The 11,972-nt window shown below is 33.6% G+C and overlaps 1 protein-coding gene across 1 annotated transcript in view; it reads right to left on the bottom strand.

Annotated features, from left to right (window-relative positions):
* Positions 1 to 6,421, bottom strand: part of LOC118747202 (probable WRKY transcription factor protein 1) — a 146,432-nt gene extending 140,011 nt beyond the window's left edge. The window contains exon 1 of the mRNA XM_036481192.1: positions 6,194 to 6,421. Within this exon, the coding sequence (XP_036337085.1) occupies positions 6,194 to 6,421 (228 nt within the window). The remainder of the gene's footprint in view (positions 1 to 6,193) is intronic.
* Positions 6,422 to 11,972: the final 5,551 nt, after the last annotated feature.

Below are 11,972 nucleotides of genomic sequence, written 5' to 3'. Positions count from 1 at the left end.
TTATCATACAAAGTTTGAAACTTGGATTTATATGGTTCTTATTATTAATAATTAAAATTAAAAAACAAATACTCAAACATGTGCAATTCCAACGAAAAAAAATCTTCAAAAAAAATTCGAACCATAAATCCAAATGAAAAGTGCAACAATTGCAACTTTTTTGCTATAAGCTGATTAGTCATTCCAATTGTTGCTATTTTTTTAGTGCTTATAATGTGTTATGTTTGTATGTAGATACAAAAATATACACAAATAGGTACATACCAATGGTTTGTCTCATTAAAACCAACCTAACCACAAGAAATCATTGCCCCCACAGCCACGGTTGCCAACCGTCCCGTTTTCGGCGGTACTGACCCGCATTTTAGAGCTATGTCCCGGTCCCGGTTTTTGGTAAAAAATAAAAAATTTATACAACTCGTTGTAAAAAAAAAATTTAACTTTTAAAATATGTGCATTGGGGTGGTCAAATTGTTCGGACGAAAGTTATTTTTATGGTATTTTCGGTTTCTCTATATAATTCTAAAAGAAAATGTACATTTAATGTAGACGAAACTATAAGTCTCTAGCCTGCGAATTTTTTAAAGAAAAATTTACTTGTTCTCAAAATTTAATTTTTTCGTTATATACCGGTTTTACAAGGTGTACATCTTTTGTTACAACAACTAATGGATATAAAGTGGCTAAATTTTAGTTTATAACATTTTTAATTGATCTACCATATTTACCGTCCAAAAGTTTTAACAATATATTTTTTATCATTTAATTTTAATTTAATTTAATTTAAGTTATTTTTTTGTAAAGATATGGTTTACTCTTTACCAAAAATCGTATAAATCTAAGTTTAAAGCTCTTTATATGGATTTTTTAGAAAGATTTTGTGTACACAGTTTCAGGGTATATTAAATTTTATTAAATTAAAGTGCAATTAGCTAAGATTTAATGTAAATTTTTATAATTTTATTGTTGAAAAAAAGTCATTTTTGGCACTGTAAGCAAAAAACAATGGCAAAAATCAACGGTAAGTCCTAGACGCCTGCATATCGAGTTTTTTTTTCTTAAAATACAAAAACCGTTTCTTTTTAATGTTTGCTAATCTTCTAAGTTAAGAATTCACAAAACAGATGTATTTCGCTACCTAAAGGTGAAGACGTGCCAAGTCCACTTAGTTATACAACAATGTCAACTTGTAGGCAAATTTATTGAATTTTCCTGAGTTTTTCACGAAGTTTAGATAAATCGTTATGTTTTTGTTGTAGTATAAACTATGTTTTAAAAAAAATTCACGGAAAATTTTCAGTAAAAAAGTTACACGTGTTCATTGTGAAAAATTCCCCATGCCAAATACATACATATGTATGTATATAGAAATTCATAATTTATAATTTGGTGGTGATTTTTATTTCAACTTTAATTTATGCTTTAAATTATTTACAAGTACTAACATTGAAATTTTGTATTATGGAATTTTTTATGTATTAAATTTTTTTCTTGTTTTCTTATTTTGAATAGATAATTTTCAAAAAAATCAGGTTTGAAATTTATGTCCCGGTTTGAAGAATGCAAAAGTTGGCAACCGTGCCCACAGCCAAATTGACCAAAAATCATTGTTGACAAAATTCTTTTACAACCTTTGCGTTTACAGCCAACTGAGTCCAACAAACTTGGCCGAAAGCGTTGTGTGCACATGCTTTTCAATACAACAAAAATATACTTTTATACTCAACCAAAGCCAAGCATACCCAGTAGGGAAACCCCGAACTGGTGGACCAAATTTGTTGTTCCGTACTAGATCTTTATCGCCAAAAATGAACCAGTCCGATCGTAACTAAATCGCCACCAGTTTAAAAACAAAATTAGAAATCTATATCTAAAATGACGAATTTAGAAATGGTTCGAAACCATAGAAAAAGGGATGCACAACGAACTAGATCTCTTAGGGCGAATTTTGGACTAGTTCGGAACTACCTGGAAAAGGGATGCAGCGGGGGGCTTATTTACTTTAAATAGACTTTTTTTTGCTTTACGGGTTTTTCGTTCAAATGCGCTTTCAGTCTGCACTTCGCAGATGCTTTTTCATAGCTTGGTAATACAAAACTAAAATTTGTGTCAACATGTTAACATTTTGGGACCTTCTCGAATCTAACCAATAACAGCCACCATCCCTGCAAATTCAGCTACTGCCAAAGGTATGTAAACGTACAGTTCTTGCAATCATTCAAGTAAATTTGATTTCAGATTGAAAACATATTTATTTGCAAATAATTAAAAATCGCTACCATGGTAAAACCAAAAGGACTGTTAAAGAACATCAACTGGTTCGAAACTATAGAAAACGGGTGCAAAGCGAACTAGATCCCATCTGTCGAAATTAGGACTGGTTCTGAACTATTAGAAAAGGTAATGCAGTGCATGCAAAAGAGATTTATCGCGAACTAGTAGTGGGCCTACATGTACTAGAAGCGCACCAGTTCAGAACTCGAGATTTTCCCCACAGGGCAGCAACAAAAACAATGGAAGCAGTAAGCAAATTTTTCTGGTTCGCCGCGTCAAATTCAACGAAGGCGCGACAACGTCGTAAAGCTTGCGGTTACCGGCTGAGCTGCTGAACTGTTGCTGTCTGTCGTGTTGCGTTGCGTCGCTAATTTAAGGTGGTTATAATTCAGTTTGTTTGAATATTTGCAAGCTAAAATTTATTTATGTACATAAATGATTATGTATGAACTCGTATACATATATGGAAGCATGCATATACCTACATATATAAGTAATGGTCGTCGACATTTTGATGTCGCCATCATCATTGTCTCTTTAACAGGGCAAAATGCAAAAATACATACATACATACATACACACATAGTATGTATGTACATACTTACATACTCCAATGTCCCAAGTATACTTGGTACTCGGCAAAATAAAGCGAAAGATCCCAAAAATTGCTGTGTAAACGTTAAACTGTTACATATATTTTTGGAGTATACATATTTGCAATGATTTTTAGCAACAACGCAGACACAATATAATTTATTACAAATCTGCAGAGACGAAAAAAAAACAACAAACGCTAAGACCATAGCCAACAAAAGAGACTGAAGCTGACAGGAAAATAACATAAAACTGGATGGAAGAAAAATTTTTGAAAAATATTGTTTGACGATTATTAAGTTTGGTTTTTTGCACTCAGATGGACTCGCTAAAAACAATTATTAAGTACATAAACTAAATACCCTAATAATATTGACTCATATGAAAAGTCTCTGAACATCCATACATCTTTGAAATAGAGTGAAATATCTGGTCGGTTGGTCGGTTAGTCACTGCAAAAATCGATAAAATAGTACAAATGGTTGAGCCAGACCAGCATAGAAGCTGACAGGAAGAGCAGACTATTCAAAGAAGCTCGATTTTTGGGTGCCACATGAATTACGCAAAGAAATTTGATTGACCGAGTTGCGATCAGTGAAGCAGTTGAATACGAATAAAAAAAAAAAAACAAATGACTTTAAAGCCTGCATTGACGGCAACAAGGTTATGTTGAGTGTAGGGATATCGAAAATTTCGACGATATGCTTCGATGCATCGAAAAGTTTCCACTCAATGTTCGATGCATCGATTTTTTGAAAACTGACATCTCTAGTACATTGAACTGGCTTTTCAATTTTTCAATTGCGCAAAAAAGAGAAGCGAGTTTGACCAAAAAATGGAAATTTTGCTTATAACACATATATTTTGCTGTGAAATAATATTTGAAAAACCCTATGCAAATCGATGCATCGATGTACGCCCTTCGATGTATTGAAAAATATCGATGTACTTTTCGATGCATCGAATCACAAAATACTTCGATGTATTTTTGCCACTGACATCCCTAGCTACAACGTGGCGAAACGATAAATCGGTGCTCTACTGTGCACTATTCGACCGTCTGAACAAAGCAACCAAGAAAGAGCGATCAAAATTGGCCAACAGAAAAGAAGTTATTTCCATCGAAAGAATACCAGGTTACACACATCTTTAATGACAAAAAATGGCAAAAAATTGACGGAACGTCGTCCGGAAGTTTTAATGCATCTACCGTCCAGCCAGTTTGACTTCCATTTGTTCCGGTCGCTGCAATACTCTGTTGATGTTAAAAAATTGGGCGATCGAAGAGCCGCTGAAAATCACTTGGCTAAGTTTTTCGCCGATTAAGCACAGAAGTGTTAAAGCGATGGAATTATGACTAAAATTGATTTTTAATAAAGAAAAAAAAATCGAATATTAGCACAGAATTCATTTTAAAGTGCACTTCTTAACTTTACATTGTTTTCAAACATTTTTAATGAGCTTGAGGCCGTTTTTAATGGAAAACTTATTGTGAAAAAGCAACAATTATTTGAAAAAAATGGTAGAAGTGATAGCTATTACGGAAATCACCACATTTCCTCATCAGACTTCTTTCAGTAGGATTCGAACCGACGATCCCACTGACTCAGCCAGTTGCCTATGCACTGTGCTAAGCTCGCCTTGTGAATTCTTGTTGCTTTCTTCCTCTATTTCATTTGTTAAGCCAACTACAATCAAGCGCAGCTACTCCGCTGCAATTCACACTTGATCATGTGGTTTTTGGTTTTGTTGGTTTTTGTTCATTTTTATTTTTATTTTTCCATTCCGATTATTTCTGGCTGATATGAAAACATTTAAAGTATGCGATTGAATAGCATTTTCTGCAAAACTCATCTAATGTATTATCCTTTAATTAAGAATTTTCTCATTGATAAATATCCGAGCCGACAGGCCGTCAGTTCCAGCTGATTTGTGTTTTTCCAGCCATTATATTGCTGCTCCTACCTCGTCATGCCCAATTTCCAAATTTCGTTTTACATTTTCTCAAATTTTCCCGCATGCGATTGCCGTTTGTGATTGAATGGACGTTTGAACGATCGAGTACGTTCTGCCTTTTGTTCATTGATGTTATCATGCCAAATTACGCGATGAGCAGTAGGTTCACATCTCTTATAAATCGAAGTATAATTTTGTTACCTGGCGACTTGGTCATTCACTGCTGCTACGATTCGATCCCAGCCAGATATCCTAAATAATTTTGCGTATGGCTCTTCCTTACATAAAAACCTAACCAATATTGTTATCGATGTGGTCACCTATACATATATGTACATATATATGTATGTATGTAGGCATTTATATTTCACTGTACATATGTACTTATCGCTGTATATCGATATCGTTATCGATATATTTACATGTTGTCGTAGCCATCTTTAATTGTTTCGTCTAAAACACTGGTGAAATACCCATTCCATGCACCAATAGCCCAAGGCCACACTCACTTTTCCCCAAAGATTCATTCATGGCACTGTCCATTACGCCGTCTCGGCGCGTCGTCATTTGCGCTGTCATTGCGACTGCCGTTGTCGGTACACGCCATTGTACGGTTCATTACATTTGGTTGTTGCAGCGTCCAATAAACTGACACCCACATTTTTACGTTTTCCACTTAATTTTGAATTTCGTAGCAAGTTTTTTTGCTTAATTTTCTTTTTCTTTATTTTGGTTGTTTTTTTGTATTTTTTTTTTTGCAAAACACAATGATTACTGTATTATTGCTTATGATGTTGTTGTTCCGTTGTTACTTTGTCAATAAACGGGCGGGTAGTAAACTTGCAGACAATATTTGTTTTCCGTTATTGCTGCAGCGCTCTGTTCATCAATTCCCATTTCTTCCCACGTCTCTGTCTGTGCATTGTCTGCTTTGGATTGCAACATTGTTGTTGGTACTGCCATGCTGCAGAGGAAGGTGATCTAGCAAAATTTTTTGTTGCATATCTTGTGTTGTTGTTGTTGTTCCAACTAACTAGAGATTGAGATAATATTGAAAAATTTTTTTGTTAAACAAAGTATTTACAGGCGCCACACATTTGGTTAAACGCGTTTTAATGAAATATTTTTTTTTTTTATTATATTGGCTGTAGCCAGTCTAGCCTACCGAATGCTTGCTTATGACTTAAAATTGGAAATTTAATGAATGAATGTTTTTATTTCAATGAAAGTTCGTTGGTTAAACCGAAAGAAAAAGACCAGGCAAGAGTATGAGCCTAGCACTCGCTAAGTTTTGATTTGAAACACACTGACTCGAGAAATGGCCTGTGATAATGGTAATGGTAAGGGTTACTGGGATAATTACTTTTACCATTACCACAATTATAACAATACTATTACCATTACCATTACATCCACTATTACCATTTTCATTACCATTCAAAAGAACATTGCCATTTCTGTTGTAATTATAATAATCATTGCTATTACCATTACCATTATTATCACCATTACTTTTACCAATACCATTACCATTACCATTACCACTACCGCTTCTATTACAATTGCCATTACCATTATGATTATTATTAGATACCATTACTTATACAACTACCATTACCATTGCCATTGCCGTTACCACTACCTCTTCTATTACAATAACCAATATCACTATGACTATCGTTACCATTACCATTATTAAATAACTTTTCCATAATTACCATTGAAAATACAATTACTATCATTACCATTACCATTACAATTATCATTACCATTATCACCAATATTGTCATTATTATTATCATTACTCGTATCAAAATACATTACCATTACCTATTACATACGGTGGTAGGCAAATAAACAGGGACGCAAAATTTTTAAATTTTTGGCTATTTTCCTTTTGTTTATTTACTACTTATAAGTAGAGCTAACTATGTAATAAAAACCATGTAAGTCAAAATTTCTAACTTTGTACAAGATTTATAAAAAATCGACAAACTTCAAAAAGTTTTCATCAAAAATTCAATATTTTTGTTCAGAAATAAAAAAAAAAACTAGTTATTCTCTTTTGTAGTGCGGACATTAAAGTTTAGTGTAATAAAGTACAAGTTTAAAATAGTTAGGACTAATGATTGATTTGTCATAATTTTTTTGATGGCGGTGTTATCCACCAAGGGTAGTCCCTAGCTACTTCAAACTTGCACTTTTTTAATTACTAGCTACAAAAATGTTCAATCAAGCATTTTCCGAATTCAAATAAAAAAGCTTGAAAATTTTACGAAAGTTTGTATAATTTTCCTAATTTTTGTATGTAGTTGAAAATTCGAACTTGCCTGGTTGTTGTTAGATAGAGAGCTATGATTTATTAAAAAAAAAATATCAAACACAATAAACAAACAAAAAAGCCACAACTTGTTAAAATTTCGCTTCCCTATTTATTTTTGCGTCACTGTACATAGTACATATGTACATCATCCATTCTCCCTAAAACTTTTTTCTCCTACAGTTGCTCTTACAAAAGTAATATATGTATCTCTTGTGAAAATGTAATTATTATTGGCACTCATCTCCCCACAACTTTTGTTGCTTTTCGCAGTGATTTTCGAATGCCAATATATTTACACAAATCGATTTTACTTCAAAACTCGCTCCTTTGCCTGTGGTGTATTTATACACACATACATACATACATACTATGTACCTACACACATATGGCAACTTAGCCCAACATATTTTCGCGACGTGCTTGTCATACCCAATCATCAACGTGTCACATTAATGCCACCTACTACACTAAAACAACTAAAACCGAACAAAAAAAAAAAAAAACAAAAACAAAACTGAATCCCCTACCAATACTATCAATATAACTTGGTTTATGAGCAGCGTTATCAAACTGAACGCAAGCACATACAATTCGCTTCAAGTCCTTTTTACGCATACGCATATGTATGTACATATGTATAAGGATATGGATATATAGCAGCGCCACTTGAATGCTCATAAATACCAAGCAGTTAAAACATATGCACATACATACATAAATATGCATGCATGTATGTTATCCTACATATGTATATGTATAGGTGTACTTATATGCAATATTCTCAGCTCGTCCTTATTTTACGCTCCAACGTCTTATTACCCACCAATACACTTAAGTTAATCAAATAACCAGAGCACGTTCTGCCATCTTAGATTTATCTAGAAAAGTTTTATACTGATATCTATATACATACATACTTACTTACGCACATCTGTGCAAGTTTCAGCACCTCGCTTTCTGATTAACATCCTCCCTCGTATAGCCAGCCACCATTTTCCTTTTTAAGATCTCCATAAAACAAGTTTGAAAGCTTGCAAGTGAAGTGTGCGCAGAAATAAGTAATTCGAAAATATATCCGGAAACCTTTTGAGGCTATTTTCTTGCTCCTTTTATGTCAAATATTCATGCATAGATACGGAAGTATGTAAAGGAAGTCTTAACACGCGTGAGGTTATACTTAATTTGAAATCATAAGACGATGGGGTTTTAGGGTTCGATAAATAAAAGTTTCAATGATCAGCTTAGTTACATAAGCACCACTGTCCTATGAGACCAGAATTCGTGATAAATTTTTTTACTGATCATTTGTGTACTCACTTACAACTGTATAGCCTTTTGAGAAGGTCAGCAGAAGCTCACTTATTCATCTTACTGAGATGGACCTAAGATTCGTAACGTTTTTACAGTATCCTACCCTGCACTGTTCAATGCCCCTACGATGCGAGAGCCTTTTCATACCGGTTTGAGAGCAATGTTTCATTTCCGTCCCACCCAGAAATATAACCAATTAGTTGTATTAATAAAACGCGAGAATTCATGGGCGTCTATTACACTTAGGCCCGCCAGACGGTCAAAGTTGCAATGGTGAAATGAGCATATTCTAGTCCCAGGGCAGTGACTGAGATGCTTTCGGTGTATCAGCATGTCTTCTCATTAAGCAGTGGCCGGTTTTAATTCCAAGCCATGATTTGCAGATCTACCGGCATGCCCGCATAGTGTGCTTTAAGTGCGCTTTCAAATGTTCGCTTTGAATCAAGCCAACTTACGCGACTTGTACATTTGTTCAAATTTGTTTTTGCTATTTAGAGAGTGGCGTTATATGAAAATTTTTTATTGGGCTGAACTCATCTATATACAGTCAGCGTCAAAAATATGAATACCCTGACGTTTTGACGATTTTCTTCATTTGTATTTTCGATACAAATTATTCTTATTTTGTTATAAAAATATAACCCATTCTACAGCAAAAACCAGCAGAACAGATATTTTCAATATCATATAGAATTCGGGAAAATTCAAGAAATACCAAAAAATTGTTATCAAAATTTTCAACTTTTCAATTAGCTTTCTTAGAGTACTCTTTTGAGTACCCAGTTATGTAACCCATTAAGTTTTAGTATAATAAGATGCATGTTTCAAGTCTCTAAAAATTACCGTTGCTTTTTGAGATTTTTTTTTTCAAGGGTGTTTCCCTTTTTCTTCCATATAGCGCATGAACAAAATCTACTTTTATATGGAAGAATATGCGAAACACCCTTGACAAAGAAAAAACTTCTCAAAAATCAACGGTAGTTTTTATAGACTTGAAACTTGCATCTTATTATATTAAAATTTAACGGGCTACAAAACTGTATATCTAAGAAAAGTAATTGAAAAGTTGAAAATTTGTATGGCAATTTTTTGGTAGTTCTCGAATTTTACCTAGCACATTTCAGATTCTCGCGAGGAAGACTAGCACATTTCATTATTTTCGTGGAAGAGTAGCACATTTCCGATTGTCAGAAAATTTATTTGTGATTTGAGCGAATTGATTTGATTTTTCAACTAGATACATAATACTTTCTTGTGCAGCACAGATACGATTTTCAAGTATTTTCCAACTTCCAGTTCTACGCAAATTAGTACTTACCAGGTTTGTAATTAATTATTATATTTCGGGATTCTCGGGACTATTTCGGGATTTCCGGGGCTATTGTGGGATTTTCGAAACTATTACCAGAATTTCGGGACTCTTTGGGCAGGGTATCTACAGAACTACTTCGAGATTTTTGGGACTATTTCGGGATTTTTGATACTACTTAGGAATTTTTGAGATTCTCGAGACTATATCCGGACTTTTGGGACTATTTCCGGATGAACAACAACATCGATAAATGTTTCTATAAATATGTCGATAAAAATATCGATAGATATTTTCTTCAGTTGTCGTACGAAAGACTTTTAACTAACACGATCAGAATAGGTCCATACTTTCAGCTAATAGTAAGTTGAATACCAAATTGTGTTTAAAAGTAATCCCTCACGGAATAAACTCTTAATTTTCAAGCAATGCTCTTATGCTGCTGCTTGTTTAATCTGCCTTGCTGCATGCTGAACTCTCTGGCCTAACATCTGCAAAAAAAATATACTAAAAATATTATGTGCATCTGTATGTACTAGACCCCATAGCTTCGTTAGTTTTTAAATATACATACTTATGTATAAAAAAAATAACAACTCTTCAAAAATCCCTAATGACAAACAAAAGAGGTCACTGGAAGTAGAAATTGGATGGAAAGTATAGACCTGCATTTAAGTGGTGCAACAAACAAAATTAGGGCAGTAATGGTGAGAGTCGCAGAAATTACAAGCAATAAAACAAAACAGCGCAGGTATACAAAAACAAAACAGCAACAAGTTAGAAGTCGACTAGTTCAGCTCATACAACAAGAAATTTTGTTAACAATAGGGAGTGACTTTTATCAACAACAACAAGTACAACAATTGTAATGAATGAAAGCTCAGCAAATAAACAGGAATGTGAAATAGCATCTAAAAGCAAACAAAAACAATGAAAGACTACAAAACGAAAAAATTATATATATTTTGCCAGAGAATTCTGCACTAATTTGGCACAAAAAAAGAAACGCCAAACGAATTACACAGTACTGCAGCGATGTACAAATAAAGTGAAAAAAGATTATTTCGAATAGTTCTTAAAAGCATTACAGCGAGGTAGTAGGGGCGCGGAGAAGGCAAAAGGAGGAAGAAGTTGTTTGGTGGTAGCTCAGCGGCAATAGTGGAAAGCATAATAGTTTTTTTTTGCGATAAAAATCGACGAATACTTAGTTGAAAAACGGAATAAGAGTGTTGCGAATAAGCGATATTCGCACAGTTGTACATAGCGCTCGTTTGCTGCAAGAATGTCATAATTAAAAAAACCAGAAACCGAATAAGGTTTGCAGAAAAACGCTTAGCCTTAATATAGCAAGGCCCAAACAATTTTCTTTCGAAATTCCGCTTTGTACAAAAGTCGGGAAGATTACTCACCAAGGAACAAAATGAATATAAAAACAACTAATACATCATTAAAATAGTTTCAGTGTTTTTTAAAGAGCAGTGTTTTAAAAAAACTCGACACTTTGGAGATTTGGTTTTTATAGCATTTTCTGCCTACTCTCTAAAGAAACCAAAATTGTATTATATTCAAAAATATTAAAAAAATCTGGATAGAACTCATATTTATAACAATAAAATAATTAACTTTTCGATAAAACCAATTTTAAAGTTTATGGTTGTTTTAAGCTTTTCCTTAAATTTCTCATTTGTATTTATTTACATATTAAATTTCTAAGTTTCTATTTATTTCTGTTCAAACAGAATTTATTTCTGTTAATTACAGACCAAAAATCGTAAACCTGTTTTTTGAATTCTTTGATTGGCTAGCTATGGCATTCGTCCAGCAAACGACCGACATGCACATATATGTATAGGTATTTGTAATCATAAAAAATATGTGGTCTAATGCGATCAGCTAAACGAAAGCACAATGAGAAGTCACTTTGAGGATGCATACATATGTATGTTTGTATGTATGGAATTATGTTCATTTGTAGCGAGCCCACCCATGAAGAAGTGCTGAAAAAAAAACCTGCGAGGAAGGAATGAAAAATATTGACAACGGGACCCTGAATAAAAGTCGTAATCTTTATTTATCTATTTATTTTTTTTAATTTGATTTCATTTACTTTATTTTTTAAAATTGCGATCCGGGAGGGAGTAAGCATCATTTATCGGTAGCAGTTAAGCTGCAAGCCAATTTTCTGACATTGCGAGGTACTTGAGG

This window comes from Rhagoletis pomonella, unplaced genomic scaffold, assembly GCF_013731165.1.
Source record: "Rhagoletis pomonella isolate Grant_MI unplaced genomic scaffold, Rhpom_1.0 Rhpom_scaffold_00011, whole genome shotgun sequence".
NCBI lineage: Eukaryota > Metazoa > Arthropoda > Insecta > Diptera > Tephritidae > Rhagoletis > Rhagoletis pomonella.
This window is presented reverse-complemented; position numbering and strand designations above follow the sequence as displayed.